The 20,637-nt window shown below is 37.9% G+C and overlaps 1 protein-coding gene across 1 annotated transcript in view; it reads right to left on the reverse strand.

Moving 5' to 3' along the window:
- Positions 1-7,129: 7,129 nt before the first annotated feature.
- LOC135220283 (beta-1,3-galactosyltransferase 2-like) overlaps positions 7,130-20,637 on the reverse strand; it is a 28,769-nt gene continuing 15,261 nt past the window's right edge. The window contains exon 3 of the mRNA XM_064257540.1: positions 7,130-8,082. Within this exon, the coding sequence (XP_064113610.1) occupies positions 7,359-8,082 (724 nt within the window). The 3' untranslated portion in view covers positions 7,130-7,358. The remainder of the gene's footprint in view (positions 8,083-20,637) is intronic.

The raw sequence follows: 20,637 nt of genomic DNA on the forward strand, positions 1-20,637 counted from the left end.
GAAACCTACTCTATTATCTAAAGGTGCGTTCACACGGTCGAACAGTGTCCGACGGACAAACATTGTTACCAATTAACAATTGTCTGCCGGTCTTCGCCTTGTGAGCGGAGCAAGAACACTGGATACAACCTCATCTGGTACCACTGTTTATTGCCAGACCTGCTTCCATCGTTTCAACGCTTATGACGTCATCCTGCTTCGCCCATGGTATGGTAACAATGTTTGTCCGTTGGACATTATTCGACCGTGTGGACGCACCTCAAGTTGGGTCAAACGATGACCACATGCCAAAATATGACCAGATAGGTCAAGCAGTTTGGATTTCTACAGCACACATATCTGCAAACATACAAGTTTACAAACATACATACAAACGTTTGCTTACACACACACACACACACACACACAAATATATATATATATTATATATATATATATATATATATATATATATATATATATATATGTATGTATGTATGTATATATGTGTGTGTGTGTGTGTGTGTATGCATGTGTTCATTTAATTACTTAAACTCAGCTATAAGGCTGTTTCTGGTACATTATTTCATTCACGAATTAGGTACCGATGTTTAATACTGAACGAATTTCAGCATCAATTCATTACGTCATTTTCTAAAAGAATAAAGAATATATAATGCAATTTCACATTCCTCCAAGAGTATTAAACTAGGCTCTCACGAAACAGAATTTCAATTTCAGTTTGAGAAACTGTGATGCTCTCTCGGTCTTTGCTGTTGTTTTGTTCTTTTATTGCAGACATTAACGACCCTTTTATGCCTGTGACTATTTTCTAGCATTTTTCTTTTATGTAAGACATGCACCATTTGGGAACTTGTCTCTTTTTACCCTATTTTTGTACCGGAATTCTTATACTCTAGATTTTAAATCTGAAAGGTTTTACTGATCCCTTGAATCGTTTTCTCCTTGGGAGAGAGAGAGAGAGAGAGAGAAGAAGGAGAGGAGAGGAGAGAGAGAGGAAGAAGAGAGAGGTTTGTTTCTACCATTTGATAAAGATGCTTTTAGAAATATTCCTGCCTTTTTACTTGATATATTTCTATAATCTCCTTTCCTCTCATTGTGTGTGTGTGGGTTAAGAGAAGAGAAGAGAGAGAGAGAGGAGGAGAGAGAGAAGAGGTTGTTTTACAATTTGATAAAAATGCTTTTAGGTATTCCTGCCTTTTTGAAAATGAATACATTTTTTCAATCTCTCTGTCTCCCTTGAAGGAGGAGAGAGAGAAGAAGAGAGGAGAGAGAAGGAGAGAGAGTAGAGGAGAGAGAGTTTCTTCTATTGAAAGATGCTTTAGAAATATTCCTGGCCTTTTGTTCTTGATATAGTTATAATAATTCTCTTGTCTCTCATTGGTTGTGTATGTGTGTTAGGAGAGAGGAGAGAGGGAGAGAGAGAGAGAGAGGAGAGAGAGAGAGAGAGAGAGGTGTTCAACCATATTGATAAGAGCTAGAAAATTTTTTCTGCCTTCTGTACTTGATTATATTTTTTATAAACCTCCTGTCTCCTCATTGGGGTGTGAGAGAGGAGAGAGAGAAAAGAGAGAAGAGGAGAGAGAGAGAGAGAGAGAGTTCTAATATTGAAAAGATGCCTTTAAAATATTCCTGCCTTTTGTTTTTGTATATTTTTATATCTCTCTGTCTCTCATTTGTGTGGTGTGTGGGGTGTGTGAGGAGAGGAGAGAGAGAGAAGAGAGAGAGAGAGAGAGGAGGGTGTTTCTACAAATTTGATAAAGATGCTAGAGATTATTCCTGCCTGTAACTTGATACATACAATCTCTCTGTCCTCCTTGAGAGAGAAGAAGAGAGAGAGAGAAGAGGAGAGAGGAGAGAGAGAGAGAGAGAGAGAGAGAGGTGTTCTACATATTGATAAAGATGCTTTAGAAATTTTCCTGCTTTTGTACTTGATATATTTTTATAATCTCTCTGTCTCTCATTGTGTGTGTGTGTGTGTGTGTGTGTGTGTGAGAGAGAGAGAGAGAGAGAGAGAGAGAGAGAGAGGGAGGTGTTCTACAATTTGATAAAGATGCTTTAGAGATATTCCTGCCTTTTTGCAAAGATATATTTTTACAATCTCTCTGTCTCTCCTTGAAAGAGTATAATATGTATAATACACAATGATTGACGCATTAAAGTTCTTGTATATATATTGCCAAAGAATCAGTCTAAGTCAACACGAAGTTTATGCAAGAGAAATTCTCTGGTGATGACGGTATTTGGTAAAAAAATAAAAGGAAAACAATTTTCACGATTTCACCAAAACCACCAATTTCCCCAGTTTCCTGCTAGCCATCAGCGGCATCACCCATCACGACCGTGACCTCCACTACGATTCTCTCTCTCTCTCTCTCTCTCTCTCTCTCTCTCCAGACATCTTTATGTTAGTCTATCTGTCGGTCTCTTTCCCTAACGTCAGACAATGTGATCCTTAGGAAAGCGCAGGAGCAATTCCACTTTGAGTTAACATGAAACCGTATGACGCCAAAGATTTATTCTATTTTTATTTTAAATTTTTCTTTGATGGAGACGTCAAGATGAGAGAGAGAGAGAGAGAGAGAGAGAGAGAGAGAGAGAGAGAGAGAGAGAGAGAGAGAATGCTTTCTCTTCCCAGTATTAGTATTAGCTCCGTCTCAATTAACTTCCATGAGACGAGAACAATATTATGCTTCAGAATGAGATGAAAGAAGGCAATGCGATGTGTGGTGTTTTCATTTCTGGAAACTCAGTGACAAGCCTCTTTTGACAGTGATTATCCAGGAGGACTAGCTCTTCACTTCTTTAACTTCGGAGATGAATTATTAGAACTATATGAGATCCGACTCTCAGTAAATAATTTCTAGCCACAGTTTGTGTTGTCACAGGAGAAAGATTTATGTACATTTGGTAACTTCTTGGAGTAAGCTTTTTGATACTGGGCAAAATTTCTACAAATCCGAAACCAAACGTCTCGGTGTAGGTGCGTCAAGGAAATTGTTTTAATGAGAAACAAAACCGATTTATTAAAGACGGTTCTGCGTAAATGACCAATATGAAAGTAATTTTGAATATGGAAAATAATCCTTCTTTGTGGTGGAATCCTTTCGAAAATAAACCCTTTCATTTGATAGCAGATCACGAAACATTAGGAAGTTTAGATGCTTACCGTTTTTTATTTTTTTTTATTTTTTTGGTGATTGCAATAGGCGGAAATGGTAAATCTGACCAGTAGAAGTGATCATCATCTCACAATCCCGAGGGTGGGTGGAGCTGTCGACTAAAAACTTTTTCTTACGTAAGACTTGGATGACGTCACACAGAAGCCTTTGTACCGACCATCGCTGTTATCCGATGATATCCTTTGTCCTTGATGAAGTAAAGAAGGATGTTTTCTTCTTAGCCGATGAATGTATCCTTCTTGGTCCTCTCTATAACTTGCTCGAGGCAGGTTTTAGATATACATTAAGATTTACGTTGATACCGGTTTTGAATCTTGGCACCATATTGATCTATGGCCTCATCCTTGCTCTTACTTCTCTCATCGATCTTTTTCTTTTAGCGGCTAGAATGCTTCTCTGCAATCTCTTCTATAGTTGCAATCTATGTTCCTGCTCTGCTGAGCTCAAGGAGAGTCCCTCCACCTCTCAGCTGGTTCTGTAACAACCACCAACCTACCCATCTCTTCCCACGTCGGAACTGTTGTAGCTTTCTTTTTCCTTGTCTTCCAAGAATCTTCTACCTTTAAGGGGCCAAACCCCAATCTTTCCCCATCTCCCGTCTTTGTCTAGCTTTCTCCAGGTGTCCAGAAGACTTCCCTTTACAATAGATAGGAGATGTCTAAGCGCGTGGGTATAAAGTTATTAGCTATTTGTTCAGGTCTCCATCCTAACATGCCTTTTTCTCAAACTTTTCTCATTTCGTCTGACAGAAATTCTCTAGACTGTGCACACAGGAAAATCTGAATTGTATATATAATATAATTTGTTTCCATTCACATACAGGTCGCTTAATTAGTAGGTAGTTATTTGCACATCGAACTTTGAATCTTCCATATAAGACAGTTTGGGCACATCAGTATTTGAGTTTTCTTTGTATTACAGTTTGTGTCCACAAAAATCTAAACTTTCTCTACAGTACAGTTAGTGCATACTGACGTGTGGACTATCTATTCTGAGCAGTCTATGGTCGTCAAAATTTTAACTGGTCATACCCACCCTACAATTTGTGCACACTGTCTGCATAGCATGGCTTGAAATCTGAACTATCTATACATTACAGTTTTTTCATAATCAAAATATTAACTGTCTGTACAGTGTAGTTAGTTCATCTCGAAATATGTATCTTCCCAATAGTATAGTTTGCGCACGTTGAAATCTGAACCGGTTTGCATTGAAATTCAAACTCTGTATATAACAGGTTACAGTTTTTGCAAATTGACATTGGAATTGTCTATAAAGTATAGTTAATACACATCAAGATCTGGACGCTTCAAGCTGTCAGTATGTGCACATCATTATCTGAACCTTCCACGTAGTATAGGTTGTTTGTATTAAAATCTGACCTGTCTGCGCATTACAGCTGGGAAATATGTACCAAGAAATGTCTATTCATTATAGTTTGTACACTTAGAAATTTGGGCAGTCAATAATAGTAGAGTTTATTTGCATCAAACCATCAATATAGCACAGATTATTTCCATCGTAAACTGAACCCCAAACAGACAGTTATGTTGTTGCACAGAAAAGTTCAAAATATCTGCAGTACAGCTTGTGTACGTAGAAATCTGAAATGCCCCTGCAGCGGTCTTGCGCACGTCGAAATTTGTGTCGTCTATATTGCACAGCCATTTGACTTATACTTATGAGCCTAAATACAGAAAATCAAAAATAGAAACAACAAAGAAAGATGAGGATAAATAAAAAGGCGAACTAGTAAGATAAATGTAAAAAATATATATTCAGTTTACGAACATGGAAAATAGATGAAATTAACGAATAAAAGGAAGAATTCACATTTGGAATCCGTTTTAACGTGCAAGTGGATGAAGAACTTCCAAAGCATTAAGAGGCACCAACCGACTGGAAACTAGAACAGAGTAATGGAGAGTTTGTCTTGAATCTGTGCATAGAACAGAGCTGTTGAAGTATGGCACTAAATCATAGAGCAATCATTTACTGTCTTATAAAGAGCAGCCATTCTTATATCTTTATGCTCCTAGGTTGAGTACTGGATTGGGGAAGCTGGTGGTTTTATAAGAGTGTACTTGCTAGAAGAGATTTTTCATGGTTATCATGTTCTCAAATCATATGCATTATTATCATCTAAGTTAAGTATATCTTAATTTTACCAGACCACTGAGCTGATTAACAGCTCTCCTAGGGCTGGCCCGAAGGATTAGATATTTTTACGTGACCAGGAACCAATTGGTTACCTAGCAACGGGACCTACAGCTTATTGTGGGATCCGAACCACATTGTATCGAGAAATGAATTTCTATCACCAGAAATAAATTCCTCTGGTTCCACGTTGGCCGAGCCGAGAATCGAACGTCGGACCACCGGATTGGTAGCCGAGCTCGAAATGCACTCGGCCAACGTGGAACCTACTATTATCATCTAGTGTAGAAGCATTGCTTAGGAACAATTCTGATTTAATGGAAAAATGTAAGTGAGGTTCGGTTTACAAACGCTTTCCCAAGATGAGCACGTATCAGATTTAATGAAGAATGATTTTATCATTTAGTAAGAATGCTCTAAAAATGATTGTTAAGGTTAGTTGTCACTCAGAATTAATGTAAAAGAAAAGCATTGTTGTTGCTGTATATGACTCACATTTAACATTTAGACATTATTGCCGTTGGGTATGATGCTGATCTATATATACAAAAATGGATGTTTGTATGTGTGTGTATATTCTAGCATAACTCTGAATTGCACTGAGCAATTCCAACCAAACTTGGTATACATGTGCCTTACCATCTGGAAAAGAATACTGTGAGGATAAAACGTCACCAGCAACAAAGGGGGCTGGGGGTGTGGGAAGGGGGTGAAATGTAAAAATAGCCAAAGACAACAGATATTAGTGTTTAATCTGTAGCTTTCAAGGTCGCTGAATTGAATAGTGACACTCCCGATGCCCTTTAAGTCCAAGCTCAGCCCCGGTAGGAAGGGAGGGGGGCCCGGTGTAGTTTGAGGAGAGGTAAAAGATAAAATGTAAAAAATGTCAGATATTAGCATTTAATCTACAGTTTTTGGCGTTGCTTGGATGAATAGAGACACTCTAAGTTGAGCCTTGATAAAAAGGCTGGGGGGGTGTTGTGAGAAGCGGGTAGGAAGGGGTTTACATGTAAAAATAGCCAATAACGACAGATATTAGTGTCTAATCCGTAGTTTTCAATTTTGCCGAGATGAATAGTGACACTCCCGATGCCATTTAAGTCCAAGTCCAGGCCCGATAGGATGGGGGGGGGGGGGAGTGGTGTGAGAAGTGCTGAAATATAAAATGTAAAAAATGCTTGACAATGTGACTAATGCAACTATTTTAACAGGAAAAGGGAGAGAGAGAAGAGAGAGAGAGAGAGAGAGAGAGAGAGAGAGAGAGAGAGAGAGAGAGTACTGAGGATGTTGGGAGGAGAGAATTTATCATTTGTCATTCACTTTTTTCCTGGGCAACGCCAAGCTGGTCAGCTAGTTTACTATAAAATAACTGTTTTGGTAAATGCCTTGGTTAGGTTGGCTTTAGCCCCTTAGTTTAATATTAAAAAAAATTGTTTTTGCAAGATGTATCATAGTTTAATGTGAAAACATTGCTGAAGTTGCGTATGACTAAATTGAAGTGAAAACATGTCGAGGTTAGTTTAGCTGCTGTGATGTGAAAACAGCTCTGAGGTTGGGTATGACAACTTTATGACTAATTTATGTTTAAAAACAGGGCTGTTTAGGTTGACTTTCATGTGATGTGAAAAATTGTTGTGATTATGAATTACTGTAACTTGATAAACAAAAAAAATTCTGAGTTTGGATATAATTTCGACATTTTTTGTCTTCTAGATTATTGCCTGTCAGGTTATATATAACAATTAATATTTCTTAGGGAAAACTACTTGTTTAACCTTAACAGTCTCAGTTCTTATTGTCCCAGCAACACCAACAAAACCATTATAATTTCGCTTGAAATGGCAAAGGTGAGTTGCTGTATATTTTCAATAACATGTATGTTTGCCATAATTTCCTGTTCTTTCATTTTGATCGGTCCCATGCCCATGAATAATTTTAAAAGTTAAATTATAATCATAATATGCCATAATCGCTACACCTAACATACAAGGTAATGTACCATCAAATGAAATTCACTAATTATTTTTTGCGTAAATGATAATTTTCAAGAATTTTATTCCAAAGGATACGACTATTTCCTTGAACCTTTTCTACGTCACTTATGAACAAAGATTTTCCACTCCAGTGAAAACGTCTCAATCCAGTAACCTTTGATGGAAATGATCTCCTGCTAAGACTTATGTAACGTGGATCATGATCTTTTGCCAAAATGCCAGTGTAATAGACGTCCTCCATCAGAAACGGGTGCGTTTTATTGGCTGATTCAAAAATCTTGCGAGCTAGTGGGCTGCTGATGACGTAGGCCGGTCCGTTGCAGTAAGCCGGATAGTAATCGCCAGGATAAAGGGTCTTTGGGATGATCCACTTAGCAAGACACTCGTTTTCAGACCTACACACTTTGAGATGATTGTTCATCCTACAGACGAATGCCTTTCTGAGAAACTTTCCATTCGAAATAGAGTGAAGATAGTCTTTTAGAGCGAATGCATTAACAAAAACGTCCTCGTCACTCTTCAGGATCCAGCTTGCATTAGGGCAGAAATTTTCCGTCCAGTGTAAGATAGACAGAGTCTTCAGAGTGAGATTCAGGTAGGAGTCGATGAATGCTACCTGGATAATATCATGAAAATCTTTCGACTCTTTGTCGATGATGGCTTGGAACTGACTAGAAGAGGGAAGGCCAACGAGAAACAAAGTCGTCATCAGCGAGTCATTTTGATGTTCTGGACTGGCCCATAGTTCTCTGTTGAAGAAAATTTTATGGAAAAGAATGACAGAACATCTATGGGTAGCAGGTAAGTTTTTCCACCTACTGACTCCATTAAATTTGATACAGTCTCTACCTGAAAACCAAATACTTCCAAGAGGCAAAGAAGCAGAACATTTTCTTAGGAAGAGCATAACCTCATTCTTACCCTGGCGAATCGGATCCCGACACTACCACAAAGTAAGAGATTATATTTGCTTATTCATATGCACTTACACCTATCGAGGTCAGATGCTATACTACAAACAAATTAACCTACCTTTACTATGATGATGTACTGACCAGTGGTTTTCCTTCATTTCAGCCGTGAGTAAAACACTTCCATAATAACTGCAAGCAAAGCTCTAGCTTTCTATTTCTCTGTAAAGTTATTACAAAGTTTTTATCTGAGCTATTATTTGAGAACCTTGATTTTTCAGTGTTGCCAAGTCAATTGGTCATCTGGAGCCAGTTTATCCCTACGTAGAATGAGAAATGTCCCTATGTTTCCAGGGATTTTCAGAAGAATGTCCCTACGTTTTTCTTTGGCATAATCGACCAAAAACATTAGTTTGCATGTTGTTTTACTTATGAATATTAGTAGAAATAAATGAAAAAGTAATGTGTCCAAAAATATATTCTCATATTGACAAAAAAAGGTATTATCTTATTTTCACTTGTACTACATAAACAAATTCACAGAAAAAAAAAATCTAATTTCCAGATTTGAAATGCTAAGTAAACACATGCTGCAAAAATAAACATATGTATGCTCTCTCATTTTGAAGTGCTAGAAACTTGGTATGAACTATATACATATCATACAGATATTCATACATACACACACACCACCCACACACACACACAACACAACCATTATATATTATTAAGATATATATTATAATTATAATATAATATCATATGAAATATATTATAATCTATTAATATATATATATATATATAATATATTTCTATTTATATATAAATATATATATATATAATATAATTGAAATAGATGTGAAATTTCTACTCTTTTCTAAATCCCTTTTTTCTTGTAGGAGATTTTTCACTTTTCGAAAGTTCGCCTCTTTTCTGCCTTCTTTTTATTTTTTTACGACTACTTGGCCCAGTTTCAGTCATTGTTATTCAACATAAGATCTTAAGCAAAGTTGTTTGAATTAGAACAGTGTAAGAGATCGAGTATTAAGCCAACTGCACGCACAAGAGTTTCGACATAAATTACTGTATAATCATACATTTCCATTATAACAGCAAATGAAATATGCCCACGTCATCTTTTACTATATCTCGTTCCATACAAGTAATAATGGGATATTGCTTTTTATGTATGAAATACTACTCAGCACACAGAGAACAAGCTTTCCTGGTAAAAGAACCGTTCAGGAATAGATCGTTTATTCATGAGCAGAAACTGTAAAAATTGGTATTCCTGTTTGATTCTTGTTCTGCGTAATAATATCCATCAAAGAGTGAAAGACGTCTCTGGTACTATGGCTACGTTACTGTCACAGTATGGTCCACAAGATACCTTTTAAAAAGGCTATTATTATATTACATTATAAAGTTGGGAAACTTGGCTAATGTCCCTACGTTTTTACCATAATTTATTTGGGCGTCCCTACGTCCCTACGCTTCAAATATTTGTCCCAAAGTCCCTACGCGTAGGGACATGTCCCTACACTTAACAACACTAATTCTAGACTCTTCCTTCCTTTCAGCCGACATTCCTACATAAAACAGCAAGGTACACACGCTCAAACAAGTGGTGGCAGAGTTTCTTAATTTTTCGTTCAGCTGCCTGACGCACGATTCCTGCCTTATTAAACGATTTTTCTTTTCGAAGATGGAAGAAATCTTATATTTTCCATATAGCAAAATTGATGTGAACGAAATGAAGTGATAAAAAACGTCATATCACAACCACTGACGTTACATTGCTAAGTAGATAGAAGACACCTACCACTAGTAGTATCACATAAACATAGTCCTTACATTATCATTTTATTATTATTATTAAGTTGAAGGTAGTTGAATGATTCCATCTGTTAAATTTTACAGAAAACACTGAAAACTCACAAAATGCTATTAAAGATACAAAAAAAAAGATAACAGTGCAAACCATGCGACCTCACTCTTAGGCTGTATATTCACGCACAGGTTTACCTGTCAATCTCCCTGTCTGTTCATTGAAACTGATGAACTGATGGAATTACCTAAAGTTCTTTCGACCGACTGACAGATGATCAACCAACGATTTTATGACAGTTCGCCGCCGGATTTCGTCTGGGAAGGATCTCAGCCGCTCGGACTAGAATATGAATAAACTATGTATGTAGGCCTAATTCATTTCATTGTTAGACCATGCGGTGCTATTTGTAGACCGTTGCCAGTAGAAATCTTATGATAAATATAAGAGATAAAAAAATAGTTCCATTCGATAGACAATTTGGTACAGGCCTAGACCAGTGTCCTGCCTTTTAATGGAAAATTTTACTAGAGAAAGTAGGCTTCACGGTCTATTTCATAAATAATTGAACCAGCCCCCAGGTCTAATTTAGCCTGATTTATTAATATGTATAAGATAGACATCTCTCTTTAATAGGCAATATTCAGACCATACTCTGTTATGCGTTTTTGCTTCTTTCCTATTTTGAAGTGAATTGCCATAGCAGCTAGTCTTTGTAGGTTTACATCCTCATCACCCAGCGGAGTTTCCATCTCTGCCATATAGTTGTTGCCACGACGAATGCTGAGCGAGAAATGAGGGCAATGACCTCGAGTTGACAATGACCGTCGAGCGGTCGTGAACTTGTTTATCGTCCGTTCTATTCTAGCCTTTTTAGCCTTTCTAGAGGGCCGTTGTAGTCTCAAAGTTGTTGTTGTCAGCATTATTATTATTATTATTATTATTATTATTATTATTATTATTATTATTATTATTATTATTATTATTATTATTCAGAAGATGACCCTCTCCATATGGAACTAGCCCACCACGGGGGAATTGACTGGAAATTTAAACTTCCTAGTAATATTCCTTGGAAAGAAGTAATAACAGAAGGTAATGGGAAATACAGAATTAAACGATCGCTAATCAGAGAGAGAGAGAGAGAGAGAGAGAGAGAGAGAGAGAGAGAGAGAGAGAGAGTTTCATTAGCGACTTGTGTTTGTGATGGTTCATTTTTCAAAATCATTTTCATATACATTTTACAATTGTTAACAAATGTCCCCCTACTCAAGTCATTCTTCAGTTGAATGCCTGCAGACGGGTTCGTTTGAAACACATATGCACACACAAAAACAAACACACGCACGCATACACACACAAGCGAATTATTATACCATTCCGCCATCTTTCTTCGTAACTAGAGTGAATGTCACTTTCAAATTATCACAGGAAATGGCAACGCTGTCAGCTCATACCAAAACAACGAAATCAAGTTGAAAACCAAGTGTTCTTTGGCAGAAATCTTACGTTGACTTCCAGATCTCTGTTAAAGGTAGATTCGATGGTGAGTAGATTCTACTTGGAGGAAAACTAGATGGTTAAGCGTACAATGGCAATGACCCGGAATATTACCCTCTAAGGCTGAAGCATGAAAAGGGGTACAGACGTAGCCTGTTCTCCCTTATCAAGAAATTAGAGGTATTGCTGAGCAGTAGGGAAGATAGAGACAGAATAGTAATACAAGAAAGAAGAGGCTCGATTGTAAAACAGAACAGAAAAGTTTAAATACTTAGGATCTACTTTAAGCCAAGAGGGAGGATGTGAGGCTGAAGTTGACAGTAGGATAAAAGCTACATGGGGGAAGTGGAGAAAGGTAGCTGGAGTAGTATGTGATAAGAAAATGCCAATGAAGCTAAATTTCAAGATATATAACAGTGATAAGACCAATGTTAATGTATGGAGCAGAAACATTGGAATGCTGAGTGGATTATGGGAATATTGCTGCTTGAGAGATTAGAAAATGATGAAATAAGAAGGGGAGGCTTAGCAGAGATTACAAAAGTGATAAGAGAGTCACGATTGAGATGATATGGCAGTGACAGATCTAAAAATCTTTTATATAGTATATCTATCTATCTATCTATCTATCTATCTATCTATATATATATATATATATATAAGATATATATATATATATAGATATAGATATAGAAATACAAACACACACACACACACACACACACTCACACACACACACACACACACACACACACACACATATATATATATATATGATATATATATATATAATATATATATATATATATATAGTATATATACATACATATGTATATGTAATATATATATATAGGTATATATATACATATGTATATGTAATATATATATATATATATATATATCGTATATATACATATGGTATATATATATATATATAATATATATATATAATATATATATATATATATGGATATATATATATATATATATATATATAAAATATATATATAATATATCCATCCATATCCATATATATATATTTCTAATATATATATATATATATTATATATATATATATGGATATTTATATACGTATATATATATATATATATATAATATATATATATATATATATATACTATACATATATATATATATAAATTTTCAGTGCCTCCCTGCTGGGGACACTCCGTGACAGCCCAACCTGGTCACCTCCCCACCAGGGTCCCCATCCCAGGCAGCCCGATCCAGTCACCTCCCTGGCAGGGGCCCCACCCATGGCAGCCTGACCTGGTCGCTTCCATGCCAGGGGCCCCAGCCCTAGCGGCCCTATCGTCGCCCACCCGACCTGGGACTGTGGTCACTTTCCCACTAGGGTCCCCACCCATGGCAGCCTGACCTGGTTGCCTCCCTGCTATGGGCCCCAGACCTAGTGGGCTTATCAGGTTGCCTGGTCGGCCCCCCACCCCATCAGGTGCTGCCCCTCCCATCACATTAGTGACAGGCCTCGCTCGACCGTCCCGGGACCCTTGGCAGGCCTCAAATGCCCGTCCTGGGACCCTTGGTGGACCTCGACTGCCCGTCCTGGGATCTGTGGCGGGCCTCCCCTGCCCGTCCCGGGACTCTTGGCGGACCTCACCCGCCCATCCAGGTCCCGGGATATGTGGGGGACTTTGCCCGCCCGTCCTGGGACCTGTGACAGGCCTGGCCCGCCCATCCTGGGACCCGTGGTGGGCCTTGCCCGCCCATCCTTGGACATGTTGTGTACTCCCCTGCCCGGGGACCCGTGGCAGGCCTCATCCGCCCGTACTGGGACACATGGCAGGACTCACCTGCCCATCCTGGGACCCGTGGTGGGTATGGCCTGCCCGTCCTGGGACATGTGGTGGGCCTCGCCCGCCCATCCCGGGACCCGTGGTGGGCATCGCCCGCCCGTCCCAAGACCTGTGGCGGGCCTCGCCCACCCATCCCGGGACATATGGCAGGCCTTGCCCACCTGTCACGAGACCCGTGGCAGGCCGTGCTCACCCGTCCTGGGGCATGTGGTGGGCCTTGTCCACCCGTCCTGGGATCCATGGCGGGCCTCGCCTGCCTGTCCTGGGACATGTGGCAGGTCTTGCCCGCTCATCCCGGGACCAGTGGCAGGCCTCACCTGCATGTACCGGGACACGTGGCAGAGCTCGCCCACCAGTCCAGAGAGAGAGCAACACCTGTGCTTAGCCTTAAAACCAGAATATGCCACTGAATTCTTTCAATTCTCCAGGGGCTTCTCTGAATCATCTGCTTCTTCTCCTGGCACTTCTGTGAATCCTACTGAATCCTCTCAATTCTCCTGGGACTTCTCTGAATCCTCTGCTTCTTCTCCTGGCATTTCTGTGAATCCTACTGAATCCTCTCAATTCTCCTGGGGCTTCTCTGAATCCTCTGTTTCTTCTCCTGGCACTTCTGTGAATCCTACTGAATCCTCTCAATTCTCCTGGGACTTCTCTGAATCCTCTGCTTCTTCTTCTGGCACCTCAACGAATCCTACTGAATTCTCTTAGTTCTCCTGGGGCTTCTCTGAATCCTCTGTTTCTTCTCCTGGCACCTTCACGAATCCCTATTGAATCCTCTCAATTCTCCTGGGGCTTCTCTGAATCCTTTGCCTCTTCTCCTGGCACTTCAACGAATCCTACTGAATTCTCTTAGTTCTCTTGGGACTTCTCTGAATCCTCTGTTTCTTCTCCTGGCACCTCCGCGAATCCTAGTGAATCTTCTCAATTCTCCTGGGGCTTCTCTGAATCCTCTGTTTCTTCTCCTGGTACCTCCATGAATCCTACTGAATCCTCTCAATTCTCCTGGGGCTCCTCTGAATCCTCTGTTTCTTTCCTGGCACCTCCACGAATCCTCTCATTTTCCTTACGGTTTGTACAGTGGTGCTCAAATCTCATGCGACATGATTCTTTTTGTATCGTCCAGATTCTCAGACTCAACGTGATGTTGCCAAGTATGTTTATAATTTTTTTTCTAACTGTCATACATGTCGAAAAGTTTGTGAATTCACAGCTAGCCCTATTTTCCTTTTGGTTATATAAATATGACCCCTTTTATGCATTGGTAAAATTCGTAATCTGTGTGATTTGAACTGATTTTCTTTTTTTACGATGCTCAGTTCAAAGTGCGGTGTGATAAGGTTAGCTGTGCCAAAATGAAAGCACACTTCACATACGTCTGCTGCTGTATGACAGTACCTAATAAGCTAAACAGTTATAACAACATTTTCAACGTAGGAATATGAATTAAAACAAGTTTTCTTTGAATGTTGAAACTTTCGACTGTGTTTAAGCTGCCTGTATGTTGCAAAATGTTTTATAGGCCTAAAAAAATAATCTACGCCATCTGAGATATAATCTGTTATTAATGAATTTATTTGTAGAGATTATGTTTTTTGACGAATACAATAGGAATATGAATTACAACCAGTTTTCTTTGAATGTTGAAGTTTTAGGCTACGTTTAAGCTGCCTATATGTTGCAAAATGATTTATAGGCCTAAAAGAATAATCTAAGCCTTATGAGATGTAATGTTACCAATGTTTATATTTGTAGAGATTACCTCTTCTTTGAGGAATAAAAGATGAAATTTTTTGATTATATGGAGAAGATGACTATTAATCGAAATATCATAAGTATTAATATCAAGGCGTATGGAACACTTGTTTTTCAAGTGGTTTAAAATATTATTTTCTAAAAGTCCTCCTCGCTTTTGGTGGTATAATTTATTCTTTCATAAGGTAACTTGAAGAACAAGAATGTGTTGATACCTCATTTGCTTTTTTGGCCAGAAATTGTTAATAGAGATGTGACTGTTAATTGTAAACTAAAGAAATCTATACCTAGGCCTAGGAACAATAATTTTTAAATGTTTAAGAATTATAACAATTAATTATGTATGAAAATCCAAATATTCCTCTAACACATATAAGTAAGTGTTTTCAGATAATTTCATTTGTCGCTACTCAGTGTAGACCTACTTATGTGTTATACCGGGTGGTTGCTCCAAGGGTGGTTGTGCACGGACACTAATGACAGATACGTTACACACCGATCCCCTCACACGTTGATATCGGTGGGCGCATTCTACTTTTGCATATACATATTTACATTTTTTTCAGCATTGCGTGTAAAAGCAATCAAATAGGACTATTTCAAATTTTATGTTGGCTTTGGAAGCATTATTAATGTTATGACAATTTTTTCTTCTTTTATTTATTTGAACTGATGCTGATGACGACTTAATTTGGTCAAATGCTTCAGCGATGTGTGAACGAAAGTTTTGAAAATGTTTCTTTTTCAGAAGATTTTTTTCTGAAATTTGCTACACGTGACATTTTTTTCTTACAGTTTTGAAATATATGACAGATTTCACTTTATGCAATATATTAATCCATATTGTATGCAATAATCGCGTTTCCGCATTGAAATAATAGATATAAATATGGAGCATGCTAGTTGCCAGTTAGTGAATTTGAACGAAATCCTATGGAGTCATGTCGCATGAGATTTGAGCATCACTGTTACAATCCTCGCATTTTCATTTTTCTTTCCCTTCCAGGAATCAATAAAATTCTTAGAAAACATTTTAACATATTTATTTCCGTTCAAGTTTAATTTCCTTTAAAGTTAACAAAGCTGAAAAAACATCAAGCTTTCCATACAACAAACATTCTCCTCAAATTTTTCACATCTGATCCGTCTGAGCGAGGCCAGCGCAGACTTGATCGCGCCATTCCTTGAAGATCGACAGCAGCTTCTGCAGTTTCCAGTTGTCCTTCTCCAGGCGTCTGTATTTCTCCTGAAGGTTCTTCAGGTCGCAGACCAATTTCTCCTTTGCTCCTCGCAGCTGTCGAACCTCATCTTCCAGCTGGTCGCTCCGTTCGCGCTGGACACCGGCCTTCCTCTCCAGCGACTCCAGGCGACGATTTCGTTCCTCTTGAGTTTCATCGCCTGAACTTAACATGGAGTTCATACTTTTCCTTCGAGAGGTCGTCCACTTCCTTATGCAGGCGCTGGAACCACAGCTCGAGGTCTTTCCTGTCGGATTCCCGCTTTTCAGTCGCGTCTTTTTGTTCCTGGATGAGCCTCGCCATCCGCGCTGCTTCTTCGGTCTATAGCTGCAGGTCTTTCTCCTTCGGTCGTAGGAGTTTTTCGAGCCTCTCAAGCAGGCAGTTCCCTTATCCTCTCACATAGGGCATCGTTTCTCTGCCCAATTTCCTTCGCGTTGTCCTTCAGCTGCTGATTTTCTTCTGCCATCTTGAGGATCTTGTCTTCCAGCTGCCGTTTCTCCCAATTCTCTTGATCGTTCTCCCTTTTCAGAAACAACGTTTCAGCTTCGATCGAGTGGGCCCTGTCTTACTAGGCCTGCTGTTGCAACACCTCCTCAGTCATCTGGATTACACGAGTGCGGTCTTCCTTTCCGCCCGCCTTCTCAATCTCTTCATGCACCTGAAGAATTGTCCTGTCCAAGTTTACGCGCTGCTCTCTCTGGCACTGGATGGTGTCTCGTAAAGTAGCAATAAATTCGTTCAGTTCCTTTTCCTTGGGTTGTTCAGCTCCATCATCAGTCAGGAGAAACCTCACCAGCGAATAGGCAGCCACAGCAAACAAGATGACTTTTCCTCCGTTTATCGAACAAGATCTGGACAACGGCGTACCAACAACAGTTGCTGCCAAGGCCAGGAAAGGCCACATTGTCTTCAACTGGAAGCCATATCTGAAGTATGGTAACTACAGAGGCCATACCCTATTCATTTACTCTCCTCTCTCTCTCTCTTTCTCTCGATTTTCCGTTGATTTTCTATGTTCCACGAGGGATATTTTGATTTATCAAAATATAGCATGAAAGATTCTGAAAGATTTTTAATTATGTCTTGTCTCTTGGTGTTATAAATTGCTGAAATCTCTCTCTCTCTCTCTCTCTCTCTCTCTCTCTCTCTCTCTCTCTTTTTTTTCTTTCTTTCTTTCTTACTTTCTTTTGTACGGGATCTTTTTTCTCAAGTTTGTAAGAACATAAGGGTTTTTTTGCAGTACGTATCTTTTTTTGTCTGCTCTCTCTCTCTCTCTCTCTCTCGTGCGTTTTTTTATTTACCCTTTTGTCTAATGAATTCTCTCTCTCTCTCTCTTTTTCTCTCTCTCTTTCTCTCTCTCTCTCTCATCTTGCCCCGAAGGTCTGGAATTCTTCGTTTGTTCCTTCATTTAGATTTAAGGCTTTGCATTCGTAAGTTTATAGAGAGAGAGAGAGAGAGAGAGAGAGAGAGAGAGAGAGAGAGAGAGAGAGAGAGAGAGACTGTATTGTTGCGTAGAAAAACAGTGTATTGGTATATATTCATATGACAGTGCATGTGAAATCACTTCTTTTGAAATATAATATGAAATCTAATGTGTGTAGTACAGGGCTTCGTGTATAATGCTTCAACTGAGTTTTTTTTGATGATATTATTTTGTCCATATATATATATATATATATATATATATATATAGATATATATATATATATATATATATATATATATATATATATATATAACGAATACCACAGGAAAATGATAGGCAGAAATCCAAGCGCTTTCGTCTTTACCAAGACATTGTCAAGGAACGACTGAAATGCAGTTGGAAAGAAAGTTGTCAGGTAAACAACAAGATCAAGAATACCAGATTGTTAATTGTCAAAAGGGTAAATATTAAAGAGATAATCCAGGATTATCGGATATCACACGGTCACAAACCTGAACCTGGATTTAACCCTAACAGAAACTACAACGTATCGTATAGTCCAAAACATAAAAACTGAATATATCAATTTTGTTGCTTATATTTATCTACAACTTTTTTCATTATGAAGGCATCAAGTTTAAATAAACCAAGACTTAAATTTAGAACATTTCCATTATTTAACTTGATGAAACAAGATTCAATGATATTCCTTTTAACTGTGTCATTACATGGGATTAAGGCTCTTGCTTGACTCCAGTTAATAGGATGATCTAAATCTCTCATATGTACGAATAATGTATTCGATATTCGCCAAGTTCTCACAGAATATTGATGCTGTTTGAGACGCTGTGAAGGAGATTTACCGGTTTGTCCGTAATAGACTTTATCACACTTTTTGCAAGGAATTTCATATATGCAGCCTTCTGTATATAATAATAATAATAATAATAATAATAATAATAATAATAATAATAATAATAATAATAATAATAATAAACATACATAAAAAATAAGGTTGTAAACCCCCATCCCTTTCTACCTTTTTCTTATTTTTTCGGGCCTGGCCAAAAACAGGACCACTAGTTGCCCGTCCCAACTGAACCTAACAATTCGCACGTCCGTCAACAATCATTATGCCAATGCGTAACGAGGATTATTGGCTAACAATTCACTAACAATACTCGTGCATACCGTTGGCCACTTGTTTCTTCAGGATATGAAGACACCAGATGTCTGATACCATTAAGGATTTCTATTTCCTATGATTTCGTGAACTACTTTATCGTCCAAGTTATTATTATTATTATTATTATTATTATTATTATTATTATTATTATTATTATTATTATTATTATTCTAAAGATGAACCTCATTCATATAGAACAAGCCCACCACCACAAGGGCCATTGACTTGAAATTCAAACTTCCAAAAGAAAAGTATTCTGCGGTCATTATAAAGAAGTGATAAACAGAGGTAACGGGAAATACAGAATGAAAGAGATCACTAATACACACACACGCACACTCACACACATACAGAAGAGAGAGAGAGAGAGAGAGAGAGAGAGAGAGAGAGAGAGAGAGAGAGATTTCTATTATATATATATATATATATATATATATATATATATATATATATATATATATGAAAGATTTTTAGATCCGCCATATATATATATATATATAGATATATATATTATATATATATATATATATATATATATATATATATACTATATCTATCTATCATATATATATATATATATATATATATATATATATATATATATATATATATATATATATATTTATATATACATACATACATATATATGAAAGATGTTTAGATCCACCACTGCCATACCATCTCAATCATGACTCTCTTATTACCTCTGTAATCTCTACTATGCCTTCCCTTCGTCTTATTTCATCATTTTCTAATCTCTCAAGCAGTAATATTCCCATAATCCTCTCATCATTCTCATCTCTGTTCTCTCAAGCTTTACTTCCTCTTTTCTTCTTAATGCCCATGTTTCTGCTCCATACATTAACACCCATCTTATCACTGTGTTATATATCTTGAAATTTAGCTTCATTGGCATTTTCTTATCACATACTACTCCAGCTACCTTTCTCCACTTACCTCATGCAGCTTTCATCATCCTACTGTCAAACTTCAGCCTCACATCCTCCCTCTTATTTTAAAGTAGATCCTAAGTATTTAAATTTTTCTATCTGTTTAACAATAGAGCCTCTTCTTTCTTGTATTACTATTCGGTCTCTATCTTCCCTACTGCTCAGTAAAACCTGTTTTATTCACATTCACCTTTAAAAACTACTGACAATAATTTCCTAATAAGGGAGAACAGGCTACGCCTGTAGCCCTTTTCATGCTTCAGCCATAGAGGGTAATAGTCCGGGTCATTGTCATTGTACGCTTAACCATCTAGTTTTCCTCCAAGCAGCGTCTATTCACCATCGTATCTACCTTTAACAGAGATTTGGAAGTCAACGTAAGATATCTGCCTAATGAACACTTGGTTTTCAACTTGATTTCGTTGTTTCCTGTGATAATTTGAAAGTGACATTCATTCTAGTTAAGAAGAAATATTATAATGATTAGCTTATTTGTGTATGCGTGCGTGTGTTTGTATTTGTGTGTGCATACTTGTTTCAAACGAACCCGTCTGCCGGCATTCAACTGAAGAATGATTTGAGTAGGGGGACATTTGTTAACAATTGTGAAATGTATGTGAAAATGATTTTGAAAAATGAACCATCACAAACACAAGTCGCTAATGCCCCCCCAAACCC

The sequence above is a fragment of the Macrobrachium nipponense genome, chromosome 1 (assembly GCF_015104395.2).
Source record: "Macrobrachium nipponense isolate FS-2020 chromosome 1, ASM1510439v2, whole genome shotgun sequence".
Lineage (NCBI taxonomy): Eukaryota > Metazoa > Arthropoda > Malacostraca > Decapoda > Palaemonidae > Macrobrachium > Macrobrachium nipponense.